The 23122-nt window shown below is 44.5% G+C and overlaps 1 protein-coding gene across 2 annotated transcripts in view; it reads left to right on the top strand.

Moving 5' to 3' along the window:
• The window catches only part of MYO18B (myosin XVIIIB), a 310234-nt gene that overhangs the window by 93854 nt on the left and 193258 nt on the right, over positions 1-23122 (top strand). For both annotated transcript variants that reach the window (XM_004387626.1, XM_023741793.1), the window contains 4 exons: positions 5666-5825; positions 7954-8137; positions 8956-9178; positions 13604-13713. In XM_004387626.1, the coding sequence (XP_004387683.1) occupies positions 5666-5825; positions 7954-8137; positions 8956-9178; positions 13604-13713 (677 nt within the window). The remainder of the gene's footprint in view (positions 1-5665; positions 5826-7953; positions 8138-8955; positions 9179-13603; positions 13714-23122) is intronic.

Below are 23122 nucleotides of genomic sequence, written 5' to 3'. Positions count from 1 at the left end.
CAGTTGTGCTGACTTCCCCTGTAGTGTGTGCTGTCCTTCCCTTCACCTAAGATAATTCTTATCTACTATCTAGTTAGTGAATAACCCTCACCCTCCCTCCCCACCCTAGTAACCATCAAATAATGTTCTCTTCTATGTTTAAACCTTTTCTTGAGTTCTTATAATAGTGGTCTTATATAATATTTGCCCTTCTGTGACTGACTAAATTCATTCAGCATAATGCCCTCCAGCTTCCTCCATGTTATAAGACGTTTCACGGCTTCATCGTTGTTCTTTATCGTTGCGTAGTATTCCATTGTGTGGATATACTATAATTTGTTTATCCATTCTTCTGTTGATGGACACCTAGGTTGTTTCCATCTTTTTGCTATTGTGAACAGTGCTGCAATGAACATGGGTGTGCATATATCTATTCGTGTGACGGCTCATATTTCTCTAGGATATATTCCACGGAGGGAGATAGCTGGGTTGTATGATACTTCTATTTATAGCTTTTTAAAGAAGTGCCAAATCGATTTCCAAAGTGGTTGTACTATTTTACATTCCCACCAGCAGTGTATAAGTGTTCCAGTCTGTCCACAACCTCTCCAGCATTTATTATTTTGTGGTTTTTGGATTAATGCTAGCCTTGTTGGGGTGAGATGATATCTCATTGCAGTTTTGATCTGCATTTCTCTAATGGCTAATAATCATGAGCATTTCTTCATGTGTCTGTTAGCTGCCTGAATATCTTCTTTGGCGAAGTCCCTGTTGATATACTTTGCCCATTTTTTAATTGGGTTATTTGTCTTTCTGTTGTTGAGGTTTTGCAGTATCTTGTAGATTTTAGAGATTAGATGCTGATCGGATTTGTCGTAGCCAAAAATTTTTTCCCAGTCTATAGGTTGTCTTTTTACTCTTTTGGCGAAGTCTTTTGATGAGCATAAGTGTTTGATTTTTAGGAGCTCCCATTTATCTAATCTCTCTTCTGGTGCTTGTACATTGTTACCTATGGTTCGTATTGTGTTCATTTCCTAGGCTGTAATCTTTACAGGAGCTGATCACTGGGTCTTTTCTCCCCAGGAATGGCTGGTGGGTTTGAACCTCTGACCTTTTGGTTAGCAGCCAAGTGCTTAACCATTGTGCCACCAGGGCTCCTATTAAGAGTGGTAATATTGTCTTGAGGAGCCCTGGTGGTGCAATGGTTAAGTGCTTGGCTGCTAACCAAAAGGTTGGTGGTTTGAACCCGCCCAGCTGCTCCACGGGATAAAGACCTGGTGATCTGTTCTCGTAAAGATTACAGCCTAGGAAACCCTATGGGCAGTTCTACTCTGTCATATAGTATCACTATGAGTCAAAATCGACCCGATGGCAAACAATAACAACAAGAACAACCACTCCTAATAATTACTGGTTTGCAGCCCTTCAGTGCAGAGATAACTCCCATACGTGTCAGCTCAACCTGAGAGCATCACTACAGTTACAGTGATATAAATGTCCAGAAAACCATTCATTCATTCATTCATCTATTCATTCATTCATTCCACAAGTACTTCTGGACTCCATTCACGAGGATATGGAAATAAACGCTTTGTGACTCCGGAGCATCAACAAACAGTTAAATTCAGCAAATGGTTAATGACCACCACTACTGCTTATTGACTTAGGAGTCCTGGTGATGCAGACAGTTAAGCACTGGGCTGCTAAGTGGAAGGCTGGTGGTTTGAACCCACCCAGTGACTCCTCAGGAGAAAGACCTGGTGATCTGCTTCTGTAAAGATTACAGCTAAGAAAACCCAGTGGTGCAGTTCTACTCTGTTACACAGGGTGCTGTGAGTCGGAATTGATTCAATGGCACACAGTAACAACAACTGCTTATTGAGTAATTACTGTGTGCTGGGCATTGTACCAAGTCTTGTGCTGCCCTGGGAGATATGTATTATTCAATCTACATTTTATAGAGGAGAAAACTGAGGCTCAGAGACTTAAGTGGCTTGGCCTCTTTCACATGGTCGACTCAGGATTTGAACCAGGTCTTCTCTAACTCCAAGACTATCCCTGTTTCTCTCTCCCACCCTCTCTTTCAGCCAAGGGTGTGCTTCCAAGGGTGACCTGTGTTTGACTGATGGTATTCTAGATGATTTTAGGTGGTACACAAAAATAAATTTTAAGATATTTAATAATTATGACACCTATCTGTATCCTGGAGCCCTGGTGGCACAGTGGTCAAGAGCTCGGCTACTAACGGAAAGACTGACAGTTCAAATTCACCAGCAGCTCCTTAGAAACCCTATGGGGCTGTTCTACTCTGTCCTATAGGGTCGCTATGATTCGGAATTGACTTGATGGCAACCGATTTATCTATACCCATGTTTATTAGAAAAGAAATATAGCAAAGAAATATAGCTTACACATCAACCTGTAATATAATGCTTCTTTTTAAATGAATTTATCTAGGTAAAAAAGTGAGTGGATTAAAATAAAATTTTAGTAAATAACAGCCCAGGTCATACATAATGATTAAGTTGCAGTCAAGTTGATTCTGACTCACAGCAACCCCATATGTGTCAGAGTAATACTGTGCTCCATAGCATTTTCAGTGGCTGATTTTTTGGAAGTGGATTGCCAGGCCTTTATTCTGAGGTTCCTCTGGGTGGACTTGGACCTCCAATCTTTTGGTAGTGGCTGAGTTCATTAACTGTTTGCGTCACTCAGGGACTCTAGGTGATACTTGGATATGGCAAAAATCATGTGTAATGATAATGTTTGGAAAAGGTAGGTATCCTGGATTTAAGAAAGCAGGGAAGAATATAATCTGTTTTGGGAAAATAACTTACTCAAATTCACTAAATCAGGAGATGTGTAGGTGCCAGAACTGTTAGCTTTGGCTCTCTGGAAACACATTTAAGTGAAAAAGGCATGTTCTATTTTTTTTTTATTATTGTTGGAAGTATACACAGCAAAACATAACAACTGAACAATGTCTACATGTACAATTCACTGATATTGATTACATTCTTCAAGTTGTGCAACCATTCTCACCCTTCTTTTCAGAATTTTTTCTCCCCCATTGACATGAACTCACTGCGCCCTAAGGTTCCTATCTAACCTTTCGAGTTGCTGTTATCGGTTTGATCCCATATAGATAGTTCTTCAAAAGAGCACAATGTTCAAGACAAACATTCTTTACTGAATAAACTAACCTATTGTTTGGTTTAAAGAAGACTTTAGGGGGTATTTTTGGTGTAAGGTTAAAAACATACAGATTATCTTAGGGCAATAGTTTCTGGGGTTTATCCAGCCTCAATGGCTCCAGAAAGTCTGGATTCCATGAAAATTTTAAAATCTTTTCTGCATTTTACCCCCTTTTGATCAGGATTCTGCTATAGAATCTTTGATTAAAATGTTCAGTAATGAAAAAGGAGTAGCTGCTGAGGCAGCTATGTACAACCAAACACCTCATGGGATTTGATTTCTTGGTTTGGAGGTTTAAGGTCATGGTTTCATGGGAAATCCTAGTTAATTGGCCTAATAACATGTTTAGAGCTTCTGTTCTACCTCCTAGTTTGTTGTTGGGGTCTTAAAAGCTTGCAAGCAGCCATCCAAAGTACAACAGTTGGTCTATATTCACCTGGAGCAACAGAAAAATAAGGACAGACAGTAATAGGAGGAGGAAATGGAATTTGTGGCTGACTGTCTCCATGAACAACTGCCTCCTTTGCCATGGGACCAGAAGAACTGGATGGTATCTGGATACTATTACTGAACATTTTGATCAAAGATTGTATAGAAGAATCCTGATCAAAAGGGGGAAAATGCAGAACAGCATTTCAAGTCTCATGGACTCCAGACTTTCTGGAGTCGTGGAGACTGAATGAACCCCTGAAACTATTGCCCTGAAATAGTCTTTAAACCTTAAACCAAACATATCCCCTGAAGTCTTTTTTTTTTAAATTTTATTGTGTTTTTGGTGAAAGTTAGGTTCCCATTTGACAATTTCCACACAAATCGTTCAGTGACATTAGTTATATTTATCACAGTATTTCAGCATTCTCTTTAATGGTGTTCTGTTTGTTCTATTTCCTGTACTCTAGTTTCCCTGCTCCCTTATCTTTTCATCTTTGCTTTTGAGTAATTGCTGACCTTTTGGTCTCATACTGATGGCTTTTAAGTAGAGTACCAATCTTATGGTAATACCCTTTACTGTGTGTGCCACTTTGCTATTTCACTAAAGGGTGATCTCAGGGGATAGGCTTGGTTCTGGGTTTAAAGAATGTCTCTGGGTGATAGTCTAGTTTTAGGGAGTCCTCTGTTCTCTACTGTCCCAGTTTGTCTGGCTTTTTTTTTTAAAATAAGAAGTTGACTTCTGCTTCTCATTTTTCTCCCATTCTATCTGGGACCATCTATTGTGACCCTAGTCAGAACAGTGAGTGGTGGTAGCCGGGCACCATCTAGTTCTGGTCTTAAGTAGATGAGGTTGTGGCTCTTGTGTAGACTTGTTTCTTCTCTGAGCTTTTGGTTTCCTTCTTACTGTTGTGCACCTGGCTAGTAGAAACCCATAGTTTTGTCTTAGATGGCCACTCGCAAGCTTTTAAGACCCCAGACTCTACTCACTTCACTAGGATGCAGATCATGATTTTTGTGAACTCTGTCATGCCAACAGTGGTTAAGAGCTCGACTACTAACCAAAAGGTCAGCAATTTGAATCCACCAGCCGCTCCTTGGAAACCCTATGGGGCAATTCTACTCGGAATCAACTCGATGGCAATGAGCTTTTTATGTTATACCAATTGATTGAGTTGTCCCATGAGGCTATGGTCCTAAGCTTTCAAACCCAGAAAACCAATTTTGGAAGGTGTTTGGTTATATATGTGGAGTACCTGTATTTGTGTCTCCCTGAGCTCTGGTGGCACAGTGGTTAAGCTTTCAACTGCTAACCGAAAGATTGCCAGTTTGAACCCACCAGCTGCTCCACAGGAGAAAGAAGTGGCAGTCTGCTTGCTTAAAGATTATAGCCTTGGAAACCCTATGGGGCAGTTCTACTCTGTCCTATAGGGTCGCTATGAGTTGGAATTAACTCAACAGCAGTAGGGGAAGTCTTCTTAAAAACAAACAATAGTTTAGCTTAACTAGTAAAGAATGTCTGCCTTGAGCATTGTGCTCTTTCAAGATCTATTTATATAGGATCAAAGTGACAAAAGTGACTGGAAAGACCAGATAGGAACCTTAGGGGGTAGTGAGTTCATGTTAATGGGGGAGGAACAACTCAGAAAAGGAGGGTGAGAATGATTGCACAACTTGAAGAATGTAATCAATGGCACTGAATTGTACATGGAGAAACTGTTGAATTTGTGTATGTTTTCAACAACAACAACAAAATAAATAAAATTTTAAAAAGAGAAGGGAACAAGAGGTATTAAGATAAAAAATTAGACACACACACAAGCACACATTCGTTAATGGTAGCCAGCCACCATCCAGTTCTTGCTGATCTCATGGCAAAGGAGGCAGTTGTTCATGGAGACAATTAGCCACACTTTCCATTTCCTCCTCCTATTCCTGACTCTCCCTCTTCCTCTGCTGCTCCAGGTGAATAGAGACCAAAAAGAATGTTCTTGGTGATGCCAGTTGTTTTAGAGTATGCCCCCCAAGCCCTGACGCTCCTGCTGCCCATGTCCGCTTTCAGAGACCTCCGCCCTGCGCATGTGTGAGCAGCCTCTCCAGTGTGAGATTTTCCACCAGCTGGGACAGGACCCTGTGCGCTATGACCTCACCGGCTGGATCCACAGAGCCAAACCCAACCTTTCGGCCCTGGATGCCCCCCAAGTCCTGCATCAGTCAAAAAGGTGAGCTGGCCTAGTGCTGGGGACGGGTAGGGGCACTTGAGCCACTGCAGCCCCTTCCCCACTGGGCCTGCGCAGTCACAGCAAGTCAGTGAGTGACGACCGGCCCTCTGCAATGAAACAAAGAACCGTAACTCAGATTGTGCAACGAAATGTCTCCCTGGGGCTGGAGTGAATCCAGCCACAGAGCAAAGCTGGCCTTCTGGGGAGGTGAAACAAAAGCGAAAATGCTGTGACTTCTCATTTTAGCTTTTTGACTTTCATTAAGTCTGAGAGATGATGTGGCTGAAACAACTTTTATGGACATCTGAGAACTAGGGGGTCATAAAACCTAAATGATATGTTTTGTGGCATTAAAAAAAGCCCGTCTGGGTCCCTGGCTGCTCGTACCCAAAGTGCTGGCAGAGGGCTGGCAGCCATCCCTGGTTTCAGTTTAGAGAATTATTGAAAAGTGCTAGCCTCGGGTGTGTGTGGTGTGTGTGGTGTGTGTGTGTGTGGTGTGTGTGTGTGTGGTGTGTGTGTGGTGTGTATGTGTGTATGTGGTGTGTGTGTGTGTGTGTGTGTGTGTGGTGTATGTATGTGGTGCATGGTGTGTGTATGTGTGTGTGTGTATGTGTGTGTGGTGTGTGTGTGTGTGTGCATGTGCACATGGGGAGGCCCTCCCAAGTTCAGTCCTGGACTCCTGCAGAGGCGGAGCATGGGAACAAGAAGAGAAGCGGAGACCACCAGGGAGGGGCTGGGGGCATGAGGGTGGGGAAGGAACAACATTACTGACCACCCTTCATGTGCCTGATGTGGCCGGCATCTAACTGACACTACCTTGCTGCTCCAGAAACTGCTTTTTCTGCCTGCGAGGCATACGTTCTTCTTACAGGAAGCAGATATTTAGCACCAACTATGGACTAGACCTGTTCGAAGGATGTTGCTGTTAGTTGTTGCCGAGCTGGCTCTGACTCATGGTGACCTTTTTGTATAACAGAACAAAACACTGCCTGGTTCTGCACCATCATCCCAGTCATTGGTTGCTTGAGTTCATTGTTTTGGCCACTGTGTATTTTGAGTGCCTTCCAACCTAGGGGGCTCATTTTCCAGCACTAATCAGACAAGCCATGGTATTTTCAATTGCTTCATATGCATGTGAAAGCTGGACAATGAATAAGACCAAACAAGAAATGATGCCTTTGAATTATGGTGTTGGCAAAGATTATTGAGTATACCACGGACTGCCAGAAGAATGAACAAATCTTTCTTGGAAGAAGTACAGCCAGAATGCTCATTAGAAGCAAGGATGGTAGGACTTCACCTCATGTACTTTAGACATGTCATCAGAAGGGACCAGTCCCTAGAGAAGGACATCATGCTTGGTAAAATAGAGGTTCAGCGAAAAAGAGGAAGGCCCTCAACAAGATGGACTGACATAATGGCTGCAACAATGGGCTCAAACATAGGAATGACTGTGAGGATAGCACAGGATCAGGCAGTGTTTCATTCTGTTGTACATAGTGTTGCTATGAGTCAGAATCAACTCGACAGCACCTAGCAAGAACAACAACACATCAGACAACACTCTGTTATGATCCATAGGGTTTTCATCAGCTAATTTCAGAAGTAGATTGCCAGACTTTTCTTCCTAGTCTGTCTTAGTCTGGAAGCTCTGCTGAAACCTGTCCACTATGGGTGACACTGCTGGTATTTGAAATACTGGTGGCATAGCTTCCAGCATCGTAGTAACACACAAGCCACCACAGTACAACAAACTGAGTTTGTGGTGGGTTCTAAGGAGAGCAAAGATGATTTTGACCTCTAAGAAAGTGCAGTCTGAGTAGGATTGCTGCAGGTATACAAACACAAGAATATCCAGTAGAAGGAGAGACTCTCTAAGGTTAAGGGAGGAAGGGAGGGAGAATTTGCAGGTGGAAAAGAGGCATCGGAGGAAGGAGCTGGCATTGTCGTGAAGCAAAGACGCATCTTGCAGAGAAGACCAAGGGACAGCAGCTGGGACATGTGAGTTGAGGGGAAGGCTCAGGAAGCAGGTTGGCAGGAAGCAGGTCAGCCCATTCCCTTCACCCTCACCTGGAGAGAAGCCATCCCTCTAGCCCCCTAGAGCCCCCTGTCTTTTCCCTCCTGCCAGGGAGGAGTTGCAGAGCCTGTTCCAGCTCCGGGCCAAGTTTCCCCCTGTCTGCCAGGCTGTGGCAGGCATGGAGGGCACCTCCCAGCAGGCCTTGCAGCGGATCTGCACCGTGAGGAAGACGTTTGCCAGCAGCTTGGCTGCAGTGAAGAGGAAGGCCATGTGCACCCAGATTAAGCTGCAGATGGTGAGCGGGAGCCCCTTCCCCTCGGGGATGGGTTATCTACCTGCATCCTCTCTAGCCTTCCCAGCAACCCCCTGGAGGGCGGTCAGGGCAGGCATCACTCCATGCTCCACAGAGGAGCAAACCGAGGCTCGGAGAAGCAAAGACACTTGGCCAAGGTCGCACAGCTGGGAAGTGATGTGATCTAAGGCCAAGGCCAAAGCCTCAGCTACTTGGTAATGGGAGGCTGCAGCAAGTTCCCTGGAGCCATGATTGTCCCCTTAATGAAGGTGGCAAATGTCACAACCTGGCCAGCCTGCCTGCTTTTCTCACCTACGTGAGCACATTTTCACCATTAGGCCTCCTTGGAGGGAGGCATCAGAACCCGCACTGGAGGGGAATATGTTCCCTAGACTGGGAACACATGGATCCCATCATCAATGAGACACTGCGATTTGTCCATGGTCAGGCTGAGTTTAGAAGGGCTGGACGTGGAAGAGTTCATTTTCGAAAAAAACTGGCAACATCTTATAGTGGAAAAGACCTCATCTCAGGTCCAGTTCTGGTACCAGCCCTTCAGCTAGTGGCCTGAGTGACCTGGGGCCAGCCGCTTGCCCTCTCTATGCCTCAGTTTCCCCATCTGTTACAAAAAATGCTGTTATCAAGGCCCCTTATTTCCCATGAGTACAAAGCAGGCCATAGATAGGAGGTCCTTGGTGTAGGACATAGGGACCCCCAGTGATGTCCAAGCCAGACTGATTGTATGCCTGGGGAGTGTCCAGACCCTGTCTGTCTCCTTCTCCCTAAGGCGGCTGGCCCTAACCCCTCTCCTCTCATCCTAGGATGCACTGACCAGCCTGATCAGACGGTCTCAGTTACATTTCATCCACTGCCTGGTGCCCAATCCAGCAGTGGAGAGCAGGGGCGGGCAGGGGTCTTTGACTCCACCCCAGCCTGGGGTAGACAAGCCCAGATCAGGTGGCCCCCTGGCCCTGGACATCCCAGCACTGAGGGTGCAGCTCACGGGGTCTCATATCCTGGAGGCGCTGCGTCTGCACAGGACAGGTAAGAGGCAGTGGGGAATAGAGCACCTGTCTCCACTCCTGGGCTCTGCCCACCTCCCAGGGGCAGGGGCACCAACGATGTGCCATGAGCTTTCCATGCAGTATGTCTCATTTCCTCTTCCCAGCAGGCCTGCCAGGGAGATGCTGCGATTACCCCCATTTTACAGACAAGAAAACTGAAGCTCAGAGAGGTGAAAGAACTCACTCAAGGTCACACAGCTGGGACAAGGCAGAGCCTGGATTTGGACCCAGCTCGCTTTGAGTCCAAAGCCCATATTATTTCCTAAATTAATTGTACACTCTTGGAAGGCTAGGGGTGTGTCTTATTCACCTTCCTTTCAACACAAATATCTGAACCCCTCTACCTTAGGCTACCTATTGCCATGGGGTCAATTCCAACCCCTGGTGACCCCAGGTGTTACAGTGTAGAACTGCTCTATAGGGTTTTCTATATATGCACATAGGCTGTAATCTTTTGCGGAAAGCAGATCTCCATGACTTTCTTCTGCAGTGCCACTGGGCGTGTTTGAACTGCCAACATTTAGATTAATAGTTGAGTGCAAACCATTTGCACCAGCCAGGGACCTGCCTTGGGATAGAGAGTGGAATTTCCAGAATGAGACCAAAATGCTGGTCTTCAAATGCTCACAGTCTGGTCTGGGAGATCAATGTGGAAACAGATGATAATAATATGATGTGACGAGAATATACATCACCCAGGGATGCAGAGGTACCTGGAAACTTAGAGGAAGAAGCTCCATTCCCCTTTGGAAAATTGGGCAAACCTCCTAGGGGAGGCAGCATCTTAACTGGTCTTGAAACATAAGAAGCAGCTCGCTTCTAGGAAGTAGGGGGAGAGGGAATGCTAGCCAGAGAGATCCGCATGCGCAAAGGCAGGGAGACATCAGGGCCTGGCGTTTTCAGGGAAGGGGATTCAAAGAAAGTGGGGAATTGTGGGAGATGAGGCTGGAGAATCCACCAGGGAGAGCTGTGAATGCTGCCTTTGGGAGTTTGGCTTTCCCTGGCTCAGCTGGGGAGATGATGGGGCATCAGGGAGATAAAACCCAAAGTACCAGTTGCCATCGACTTAATTCAGACTCATGGCGACCCCATGTGTGTCAGAGTAGAACTGTGCTGCACAGGGTTTTCAGTGGCTGATTTTTCAGAAGTAGATTGCCAGGGCTTTCTTCTGAGGGGCCTCTGTGTAAATTCAAACCTCTAGCCTTTTGGTTAGCAGCTGAGTGCTTAACTGTTTGCACTAACTAGGGACTTCTTTATCAGAGGGATAAAGGAGTTTTAACCAATGAAATGAAGCCTTCAGGTCTGCATTTTAGAAAGCAAGCGTGCACCTGAGGTTTGCACCATTAGCTCATTTTATGAGCTGAGTCTAATCTTAATTCTTCCCATTCTTTTCTGCCACTCAGTCCCCGGGGACTGCTACATCGATCAGGCACAGCCATTCTGTCTGCAGAGGGTGGGGTGCCAGGGCTGGCGGGGTGTCTCAGGTGGACACTCGCTTGTTTGATGTCTCTGCCATGACTGGTGCCCCAGCTTATGGTCACGGCCCCATCTCTTCCTATCCCATTAACAATGGAACCTCGGGCAAGAGGTGTTTGACAGAGAGGCTGGGAGCAGCTGGGAGCCAAGATGAGACCCTCTCTCCCCCGAGTATCTCATTGATTTTCCCTCCTGCCTGCACAGCTACAGGCGGAGGAAGACAGATAATGTCACAGTGGCGCCTTGGCCCCCCAGCCGATGGATTCTGGCTGGCTGGCAGGAAGCACTGAGCCTTTGCAGATTCCCTGGAGCACTCTTGGACTGTTAGAACCACCATGTGCCTGCTCAGGTCAGGGGATCCTCTTGCTAGGGCCTCCTGCCTCACTACCACGTGGGCCCCTCCGTTCTCAGCGCGGCCCCATCTGGTCAGGATAAGCTTCCCAACTAAGTGAAGTGCTGATGTCTCCAAGGTAGAACGTTCCCATTTCTGCCTCCCAGACCTGGTTCATTTCTTGTTTTTTTCTGCTTTGAATCTTATCTGTCTCTCTCTCACACACACAAGATATTCACATGCACACATAGATACATACACATGTATTAAATACTTATGATTTTAAATACGTGCACCTATAATATGTGTGTGTGTGTGTGTGTGTGTGTGTTTGTGTATACCATAAGGAGCGCTGGTGGCACAATGGTTAAGCCCTCAGTAGCTAACTGAAAGTTTGGCAGTTCAAACCCACTCAGACCTGGTAATCAGTTCCCATAAAGATTACAGCCTAGAAAATCCTATGGGACAATTCTACTCTGTCACATGGGGTTGCTATGAGTTGAAAATCAACTTAGCACACAACAACAACATATATACACCAGACACGCATAATACATACATATGCTAGGCACTGTGTAGTTACATATCCTAAATGAGATTGTTCTCACCATGCCCTTAGCTCAGTGCCTGGCGTACGGTAAATGCTCATTAAACATCACCTATCACAGAGCCTGGTGGTCACGGCTCAGACTCTGGAGCAAAACGGCCTAGGCTTGACTCCGGCCTCCACCTTTCAGCAGCTGTGCGAGCCCAGGCAAGCCCCTAGATTGTGCCTCCCTCTCTCCTATAATAGCTCAGAGTCAGAGAGTCACTGAAGGGGTTGGATGAGCCAATAAGGCAATAATGCTTAGAAGAATGCCTGGACATAGGAAAGCTCTGAATACACATAAGCCGCCTTTACTGTAATCATCATCATATTTAATCCTCCTCATTGTGACAGTGTGAGGATAAATCTTGTTATTCTCACTTGACATGTGAAGAAACCCAATCTCAAGGAGATAGGGGCCATTTGTCCATGGTCATGGGGCTCATAAAGGGCAAAAATGGGACATGAACCTAGATTAGGTCTGACCCCAAAGTGCAGGCTTGTAACCTCCAAGCTCCCCGGTCACTGTGCCGTCAGCATCCTTTGAACCGGGCTTGACACCCTCCTCTTCCTCCAGGAAGGCTTCCTGGATTAGCCATATACACTCACACTCACTCTTCCTCGTGGCTTATTGTGAACTGAAGTCTCAAAAGTGGGTGAGATTTCACCAGACTCTTCTCCCATCCAGCCACTGGAGGGGCCTTTCTGAGACAACCGAGGCTATACCATGCCCCCATATTCAGGGTGAAGTTCAAACCCTGAGATCTGCACTTCAGTTCCTTTGGGACCCAGCCCTTGCTGATCTTTGTGTCCTCATCTTTGGCTCCTCTCCATCAGATTATTGTCACTATCAGGGTTTGAATCCTAGCTGCGACAGTTACCGTCTGTATGACTTTGGGCTTGATGATTTACCTCTCTGGGCTTCAATTTCCACATCTGTAAAATGGGGTTAAAAAGTCCCCAAGTGTCTATAACGCAAGGAAGTCGTACACATAGTAAGCACTCAGTATATGCTGGCTGTTGCTCTGACAATGGTACAAACCCTACGTTTCCCAGCTCTGGGTCTTATCTGTGCAGCTCCTTCTGCCTGCACTTCTCTTTCACACCACATCCTTCTGGAAAATTCTCATGGCTCCTTCAGAGACCGGCTCTAATGGTTCCTTCTCTGGAGCTTTTCCAGATTCCCCTTCTTTTTCTAGGTTCCCACACAGAAGGATGCAGCTGATTCCATTATACGTGTTAGACTTAACAGAGACCTTCTTGTTGTTGTTGGTAGCTGCCACGCTGAGTCGGCCCCCAACTCATGATGATTCTGTGCACAACAGAATTGGACCATTGTGATCCATAGGGCTTTCACTGGCTGATTTTTGGAAATAGATCTCCAGGCCTTTCTTCCTAGCCTGTCATAGTCTGGAAGCTCTGCTGAAACCTGCTCAGCATCATAGCAACATGCAAGCCTCCATGGATAGCTGGGTGGTGGCTATGTATGAGGTGCATTGAATGGGAGTTGAACCCATGTCTTCCAGAAGGAAGACGAGAATTCTACCACTGAGCCACTTAGATATTACATAATATAGCATTTCCCAGGTGCAGTCTGTGGGGGTTGTAATAAGTATTAGACCAAAAAAAAAAAAAAAAAATTTCCAGGGTCATAGTGAAATGCGTCTGCGAAACTATATTAACAGGTTAATCAGGCATCTTGCTGCAGGAGTTCTCAGAGCCTTGAGTGTTGATGCCAACGTGCACTGTGACCTTCCAAGAGGACGATGAGTGTACACCTTTTTCAAACTTTCAGTGTGGTATCTTATAGGGCTTGTGTTTTGGGAAATGCTGATTGAATCTAGCCTCTTAAATTAGCAAACGGGGAAACGGAGGCCTCAAGAAGTAAGTCGACTCAAAGTTAGTAGCAAAGCTGGGAGTAGGACCCAGACCCCTTACTTGGGAGTCTAGGGCCCAGGCTGGGTCTTCTCATTAGACAACTTGTTCCTCTCCTGCCTGCGCCCTCTTCCCAGGCTATGCTGACCATATGGGCCTCAGTCAGTTCCGCCGGCGGTTCCAGGTTCTGGACCCTCCGCTCATGAAGTCACTCATGTCAACCTCCGAGAGAACAGATGAAAGGAAGGTACGTGAAGCCGGGCACAAGAGAGGGTGGAGGCCCTGACTTCTTGGACTAAGGCCTGATGACCTACAGTCCATAGGGGATTGTCCCAAGGGGCATCTGGATCACTGGGATCTGGGACCCGGGCCTTGGGGGCAATGATGAGGGTGGCATGAGGTTTGGCCCAGACCCTCCTCTGAACTGCACCCCTTGTAGTATCACTTATGATACTCCCAATCCCAGAAAGTCCCCTCTGAAACCCTCCATGAGAAAGTGCAGGAAAAGAAGAATAGAGAGGTGAGAAGGGCATAGCCCAGCTAGAAGGGCACTGTCTTAGTTATCTAGAGCTGCTATAACAGAAATACTGTAAGTGGCTGGCTTTAACAAACAGAAATTTATTCTCTCACAGTCTAGGAGGCTAGAAGTCCGAATTCAGGGTGCTGGCTCCCAGAGAAGGCTTTCTCTCTCTGTCAGTTCTGGGGGAAGGTCCTGGTCATCAGTCTTCCCCTGGTCTAGGAGTTTCTCAGTACAGGAACCCTGGATCCAAAGAATGCACTCCACTCCCAGTGCTTCTTTCTTGGTGGTATGAGGTTCCTCTCTTCTCTACTCGATTTTCTTTTTATATCTCTAAAGAGATTGACTCAAGAGACAATCTAATCCTATAGATTATGTCCTGCTTCATCAACATAACTGTCTCTAATCCTGGCTCATGAACATCATAGCGGTAAGATTTACAACACATAGGAAAATTACATCAAATCACAGAATGGAGGACAACCACACAATACTGGGAATCACAGCTAGCCAAATTGACAGCCATTTTGAGGGGACACAACTCAATCCATAAAAGGCCCCTAGCAAGATGCAAAGCTGTCATTTCCAAAGGGTGTTCTGCTTGGCACCAGTATCCAACGATGGTCTATGAAAAGAAGGTTCCATGGTCCAAAATGTTTGGAAGTGTTTCACATTGGGATCATCTTAGAGAAAGACAATGAACATGCCCTCTCAGGGCCTTTACACTGGCGTTCCCTCTGTCTGGAACACGCTTTCCCCCAATCTCTGTGGCTGGCGTCATCTTGTTATTCAGATCCCGGCTCAAGTGTTAATCTCCATCATATCACCTCGTTTTAATGTTCATGTAGCACTTATCCCTATCTGAAATTATTTAGATGCCCTATAAGTATTCTGGAGCCCTGGTGGTGTAGTGGTTAAGAGCTCAGCTGCTAACTAAAAGGTCAGCAGTTCAAATCCACCAGCTGCTCCTTGGAAACCCCGTGGGGCAGTTCTACTCTATCCTACAGGGTCGCTATGAGTTGGAACCAACTCAACGATACCTCACAACAACAACAACATAAGTATTCTGGATCATAGTAAGTGCTCAATAAATTTTTGTTGAATGAATACTCATACCTAACCTGTATTTCTGTCTGTGTGTCTCTTTCTGCAACTCTACTGTTAGCCCCTGGAGGACTGGAACCATGTCTACCCCTAGTGCCAAACCTTCATTAAGTGTTTCTATTGAGAATGGCCACAGGCTTATCAATGACTACAGAGCTCTTTGGAATTTGCAAAGCCCCATTCCATCCTCACAACCACCTACAAAATGAGTGCTATTACACTCCTTTTACAAATGAGAAATCGGAGGCTTCTAGAGACGAAGTGACTTCCCTAGAGCCACACAGCCTGGCAGTCATGGAGCCCACCTCTGATTGAAAGAGCATGGGCCCCAGGGCCAAACAAACCTGAATTTGACTCCCAGCTGGAGCTGGGAGAACTTAAACAAGTTACTTCACCTTTCTGCCTCAGTTTCCCTCATCTGTAAAGTGGGAACGACAATAATGCCTAATTCAATGATGTGTTGAGGATTACATGTAACAATGTGGTTGATGTGCTTGGCATAGAGCCTTGCACATACTAAGGGTTCAGTATATATTTACTACTATCATCCACATCATCAGCATCACCATCCACATCAGCATCAGCACCAGCATCGTCTTTCAAGTCCAGGGTGATGGCAGCAAGCCACACAGACTCTATATTCACAACCATATTGAATCTTTGCCTCCATGTGGGTGTGCCTGAAATTGCCAGCAATGTAATCCTCAGTCAACGAGTCACAGGCTAGAAGAGTAAACAGAATCACAATTCTTAGGTCCACTCTTCGCTTTTCTCTGCAGTGGGGATTGGGGCTCTGGCCACTTTCCAGCAGATAAGGCCTTCCCCATAGTGGCCCTCCTAACTCACTGTGTGGAGGGGGCATCAGATACAGCTGGGGTGGTGCAGGGTGACCCCTCTCTGAGTGGTGGCCTCCTTACTTTGGAAGTCGTGAAACTATGGCAGGCTTGGTGCTGCTACCCACTCTATGTGCCTGTTTTCATTGGAGGTTCCTCATCCTTGCTTCCCCCAAATTTAATCACTGCTCTGAGGGTCTGAGATAGACATTGAAAGGGCCTTGGGCTCCTCTGCAGCTCAAAACAGTGTCGGAGTGTGGTGTGGGGGAGTTTCCTGTGGGGGCAATGGGTGCAGCATATGGAAGCATTTCTATTCTGGACGACTCAGCAGTTCTCTGCTGTAACCAAACCGAAACCACCTCCATACACGCTAGAGGCCTTGGAAAATGGAAAATTACAAGTGGAATGGACTTGGTTGGGAGTGTTTGCCTCTTCTTATTCTTTTTCTTTATTTGCTTACAAATTTCATTTGCTGCAGCATAGAATTTTGGTAGCAACGAAAGGAAACACCATTCTGCCTCTTATGAAAAAGCTGATAAATATTCATTTGTCAGGCAACGTGATGTGCTATGAATTATACATGAGCACGTGCTCAGATGGGCAAACTGTCAGCCTCTGTGTGCAATGCAATTAAGACCTCAGGATTTAATAGGACAAGCCTGACAGCTAGAAAAGGTCAATATTGTCGTTAGACACAAGACGGTGGCAGAGGCAAGTCACTGTCAGGGTGCAAAATGGGCCTCAGTGAAGTCCCCTGTGTGCCTAACATGTGGCACCTAAACATAGGCTTTTTTATGCCAAGACTCTCTTCCAGTGAAGTACTCTGATTGGGTGTCTACCTGCTGGATATTTTGTGTTCCAGAAACAAGAATAGCATATGCTCTTTACCACAGATGCACCAACTCCCATCCCAATATAGCATGTACAGCGTGAAGAGGTTACAGAGCCTTGACCTGAGACAGTCCTCAAAAGATAGGGCCTTGCCACTCTGGGGATTATATCCCCATTTTACAGCAGAGGCAGCTGAGGCCATGGCCACCCAGCCAGGAAGTGGTATTGTTGGGATTTGAACTCAGGCTCTCAGATTCCTCATGCAGGGCTTTTGAATGGAAGCCCTTTGAGGGCAGACAGAGTGTTCAGTTCTGTACAGAAATGCCTTCTACAAATGGTAATTTTTTAAAAAAATTATGACTAATTTTATCCAACTTTAGCTAAGTTCCTGTTGTACACCAGGCCCCGTGCTAGGTGCTGGAGATACAGGGATGAATGGAACATGGTCTCCTGGGAGAGAAAGACACCCAAATAAATGATTTCCATACAGAGTGATGGCTTTGGGATGCCCCAGGAAGGGATCCTAAGACTTCTGATGTTTGCAGTGGGGGTGAGGGCAGGGCACTCAGGAATGACACCTCAGAGAAGGTGATGCCTGAGGTGAAGGACAATTTGGAGGACTTGGGTAGGAGGCAAAGTACTGGGCATTCTCACATTGGGTAGAACATGTGCAAAGGTTGGGTGTCACAAGGGTGCATGGCAAGTTTAGTGTAGCTGGAACATAAAGGACGCCAAGTGGCAAGAAAAGGGGCTGAGGAGGTTGGCAGGGGCCAGACCATGGGATCCTTATTAGCCGGGCTAGGGAGTCTGGGCTTTATCAGGTGGCTATTGATACTCTTCTGAATGGTTTACAGCAGGGCTGTGGCACAAAAGACCTCATCTCTGTTACTACGACTGGCTTAAACAAAACGATGAAGGAAGTGAAGTCTATATTGTTGACTCCAATCAGCTCCTTCTACCGACTCTATGGTCTGTTGGCAGCAGTGTCCTCACGCTGACCTCTAGCCTGCTCCCCAGAGAAACCCAGGTACATACCACAGGTGTCCGAAATGACCCAGTCTTCCCCTCCAATCATCTTGTGTCTCATCCCTCCCTCCTTCCCAGGTTACCCTACGAGGGTAAGATTATGCGTTAACCTACACTGAAGTCCATGCAGGGGTAACTGTAATGGTGTAGTCTCAGGAAACTGCGCGAGGGAGCTTTTTCAGCTCACTTTGGCTACATGCCAGATTCTGGTCTCTTCCGTCTCTCTCCACTGCCGAGGCAGGAGTTGCCAAGTCTCTCTGATCGATGTGAGGAAACCCTTGGGACCACACTCCTCCTCTCAGAGTGTCTACAGTGTTGATTGATTTCAGCCAACAAAATCTCTGTCTCAGGGGGCTTGATCTGAAGAACACAATTAAGGGCTGTCAATCCATCCTCTCAAAGGCAGCTGCCGCTCTTGTTCTGTCTCAGACCCTGGTGGATACTCCTAGTTTCCTCTGAATTTGTCTGAGTCCCTTTCCGCTGAGAAACTAGCAGCTCCGGTGGGAGCTGTCCACCATTAGAGTGCTGAATTTATTCATTAGCTTTTTCTATTAAACTTAAAGGACCCTGGTGGTGCAGTGTTTAAGCGCTCAATTGCTAACCAAAATGTCAATGGTTTGAACCCAGCCGCTTCATGGGAGAAAGATATGGCAGTCTGCTCCTGTAAAGATTATGGCCTTGGAAACCCTATGGGGCAGTTTTACACTGTCCTATAGGGTCGCTATGAGTCGGAATCAACTTGATGGAGGTGAGTTTGGTTTTTTTGTTTTTTATTAAACCTTGCTCACCTTGCTGTACCGCTCCAGTTTGAGTCTACTGTTTTTAATTATTTTTCATGTTTCTATTTCATGTTAACCAACAGGATTAAACACACGTGCACATATGTGCACACACGTGCATATTATGTGTGTATGTGTTTATTTATTAGTTTCTGTCTTGTTCAAGGCAGTTCATTTACAGTCCTGAGCATGCAAAGTTGAATAACAGAGACATGGTTTCTACCCTTATGGAATGATTTGGACAATGTATAAGTGAGGGGCACAGTGGTTAAAGAGCGGGTGATTTAAACTCAGACATACTTAGATTCAAATCCTGGCTTCTTTAATCTCTCTTTCCACTCATCCATGCCCCTTGGTAGCTTTGTGGTCATGGGCACCCCTTGGTAGCTATGTGATCATGGGCAACAGCATATACAGTATTTTTACATAAATAACACAGGCTTCTGCATTTGTATGCCAGCCGTGACCTCCCCCCGCGAGATATTTTCATAAGCGTGCTGTGCTCATTTATTTTTTACAGCAACCTGTGGAAGAGGATTGGTGTGGTAGCACTTTTGAGGGTGTCTAACAGGGGGAGGGCCCAGAACGCATGCAAAATCTGCATGAAAATACATAGTAGGTGCTCAAGAGATGGCAGCCATTGAGCCAGGGTGTGAGTTTCATGGAGGAGGTGCCGTGCTGACAGCAGCCAAATGGTTCACAGGGTGAGCATCATATTCCAAAGACATGGATTACCCATATTGCACTACTTGTTGTGGAGTAAGTTAGGGAAGCACTTGCTAGCCATAGTTCTTCATTATTTCTGGTGTCTCTCACTGCCTGCCTGGCATATTCAGCCTGATGTGAAGTGTCAGCTCAGATGTGTTTTGAGTGCATCCTTGTGGAATATGGGAGAGAACTCCTTTTGCAAAATTCTAAGACAAAATGGGGCCCTGGAAATGGGTGACATGCATTGGGTTTCTCCAAAATATATTCAAGCACTTACTGATGAAGATCAAAGACTTTGGTATGAATTGTATGGATTGCACCTCAACATAAGGAAAACAAAAATCCTCACAACTGGACGAATAAGCAACATCATGATAAACGGAGATAAAAATGAAGTTGTCAAAGATTTCATTTTACTTGGATCCACGATCAATGCCCATGGAAGCAGCAGTCAGGAAATCAGACCATGTATTGTATTGGGCAAAGCTGCTGCAAAAGACCTCTTTAAAGTATTGAAAAACAAGGAAGTCACTTTGGGACTAAGGTGTGCCTGATCCAAGTTATGGTATTTTCAAGCGCCTCATATTCAGGCGAAAGCTGGACAATGAGTAAGGAAGACTGAAGAAGAGTTGCTGCCTCTGAATTACGGAGCTGGCAAAGAATATTGAATGGACTGCCAGAAGAATGAACAAATCTGTTTTGGAAGAAGTACAGCCAGAATTCTCCTTAGAAGTGAGGATGGCAAGACTTTGTCTTATGTACTTTGGACATGTTATCAGGAGGGACCAGTCCCTGGAGAAGGACATCATGCTTGGTAAAGTGAAGGGTTAGCGAAAAAAGAGGAAGACCCTCAATGAGACGGATTGACACAGTGACTGCAACGATGGGCTCAAGCATAACAACGATGGTGAGGATGGTGCAGGACCGGGCAGTGTTTCATTCTGTTGTGCATGGAGCTGTTATGAGTCGGAACCAACTGGACGGCACCTAACAACAACAGCAACATGTTCAAGGATTCATAACTTGAGCTGAATAGTGAGGGTAAAGGGTATGTCATCACTTCACACTGCCAAAGATAACCTTAGAACCTCTACCAGTTACCAGTATTTATTGAAACTTAGCATGGGTCAGGCATCATACTAAGCACTCCATGTACATTACCTCACTATGCTCTCCATATATTTGATGAAATCACCAGGTAAGAGTGGCAGACCAGGATTCTGTTAGATGCCCACATCTGGCCTCTATTTGACATTGGCTGTCTGACCTTTAGAAAGTTCTTTCATACTTAAGGTAGAGAGATCTCGGGTGTGCTGAGAACTATGTTTGCTGAAGTGCAACGTTGACTTGTGAGGACAATGACCCATCTTTACTCGGTGTCTGGGCTGAGTCATTGAGTAAATTCTACCAGTTGTGAGTTTCAGAGGTAAGATAGCTTGATAGTGAAGGGCATAGATTCTGGAATAAGATTTTCCTGTGCACATACTGTGCTGCATCCACTCATTGGTTGTGTGAAATTTGACAAGTTACTTGACTTTTTCACTCAGTTTCCTTATCTTAAAAAAAGATATCAATAGCCCCAGTATCCTTGATAGGAGGATCAAATGATTTAATTACTTAAAAATCTTAAAACAGTACTTGATATATAGTAAATGACTAGTAAGTGTTACAAGTTGTTATTTTGTTGTCAGAATTAATAATCTTACCTTCTATGGATATTAGTGCCCCTTCTCTAAAATGAAGACTTTTATCCTTACTTTCAAAACCTCACATGTCCCTTAAAAGATAAAATAGTTTATGATTTAGAAGGGCAGATGTTTACTTGATTCTCCCTCAACTGCATTTGGGTGGTTTTCAGTTTTGGACAATTAAAAAAAAAAAAACCTTTGCATACAAGTCTTTTGTGTGGACATATGCTTTCATTTTCTTGGGTAGATGTATAGGAGTAGAATTGCCAAATTGTTTTCCAAAGTGGCTGCACCATTTTATATTTCCAGTAGCAGTGTGTGAGAATTCCACTTTCTTTACATCCTCACCAAGATTTTTTATTGTCTGTTTTTTTGTTCTTGCCATCCTGGTATATATGAAGTAATATCTTATTGTGCTTTTAAATTGCGTGTCCCCTAATAATGTTGAAGTTTTTTTCTCTTGTGACTACTAGTCATTTGTGTGTGTGTGTGTGTGTGTGTTTCTTTTTGGTGAAATCTCTATTAAAATCTTTTGCTCATTTTTAAATTGGGTTGTCTTTTTATTGAGTTGTAATAGGTGTTTATATATTCTGGGCTTGACTCTTTTATCAGATATATAATCTGCAAATATGTTCTCCCAGTCTGTGACTTGTCTTTTCATTTTATTAATGGCGTCTTTAGGGTGCAATGATTTTCATTTTCATGAAGTCCAACTTATTAATTTTTTAAATGAATTGTGGTTTTGATGTCATATCTAAGAACTCTGTGCCTAGACCATGATCACAAAGAATTTCTCCTATATTTTCCTCTAGAAGATTTATAATTCTAGCTCTTACATTTAGGCGCCTAATCCATTTTGAGTTAATTTTTGTGTATGATATAACATACATGCATAAATTTATCTTTCTGTACATGGATATCCAGTTGTCCCAGCACTATTTGTTGAAAAGACTATCCTTTCCCCCATTGAATTGCCTTGGAACCCTTGCCAAAAATCAATTGGCCGTAAATGTATGGGGTTATTTCTGGAATTTTAATTCTGTTCCATTGATCAGATTGTAGCAATTGTGTCTATCCCCTTCCCCCCACTTCACTGTATCTAAAACCTTGTCAATTTGGTTGATCTTTTTCAAAGGACCAACTTTTGGTTTCATTGGTTTTCCTCGTTTTTCTGTTTTAATCTAATTTATTTCCACTTTAATCTTTAGTATTTTCTTTCTTCTGCTTGCTCTGAGTTTACTTTTCCCTATTTTTCTAGTTTCTTAAGGTGGAAGTTTAGGTTATTGACTTGAGGTATTTCTTTTCTAACATATGTGTTTAAGTATACATTTCCCTCAAAAATTCTACTTTAGCTGCATCCCATAAAATTTTATATGATGTGTTTTCATTTTTATTTAGTTCAAAATATTTCTAATTTCCCATGTGACTTCTTTGAACCATGGGTAATTTAGAAGCATGTTGTTTAATTTCCATATGTAAGTGGATTTCCTTCAAATTTTCTGTTGTTGGTTTCTAATTTAATCCCATCATGATTTGAGAAGATATTTCATATGACTTCAATACTTTTACATTTATCAAGACTTGTTTTCATGGCCCAGATATGCTATGTCTTGGAGAGTGTTCAGTGTGTGCTGTTATTTGGTGCATTGTTCTGTAGAGATTAGCTTGGTCAATTTGATTGATACTCATTGATGTTGAGTTGATTCTGACTCATAGCGACCCTATAGGACAGAGTAGAACTGCCTCATAGGGTTTCCAAGGAGCAGATGGTGAATTCAAACTGCTGACCTTTCGGTTAACAGCCAAGCTCTTAACTACTGCATCACCAGGGCTCCAACTTGATTGACAGTATTTTTTAAGTCTTCTGTATCCTTTCTATGTTTTGGTCCAGTTACTCTATTAGTTATTGAGAGTCAGGTATTGAAGTATCCAGTTATTATTATTGAATTGTCTACTGTTTTAATTCTGTTTATTTCTGCTTCATGTATTTTGGGACTCTGTTGTTAAATGCATACGTGTTTGTAATTGTTATATCTTCCTGATGGATTGACCCTTTTATCATTATGAAATATTCTTCTTTGACTTTAGTAATTTTTTTTTGTTTAATATCTGCCTTGTATATTTGTATAACCACTCCAGCTCTCTTATGCTTACTGTTTGCATGGTATAC

The sequence above is a fragment of the Trichechus manatus genome, unplaced genomic scaffold (assembly GCF_000243295.1).
Source record: "Trichechus manatus latirostris isolate Lorelei unplaced genomic scaffold, TriManLat1.0 scaffold00190, whole genome shotgun sequence".
NCBI classification, from domain to species: Eukaryota; Metazoa; Chordata; class Mammalia; order Sirenia; family Trichechidae; genus Trichechus; species Trichechus manatus.
This window is presented reverse-complemented; position numbering and strand designations above follow the sequence as displayed.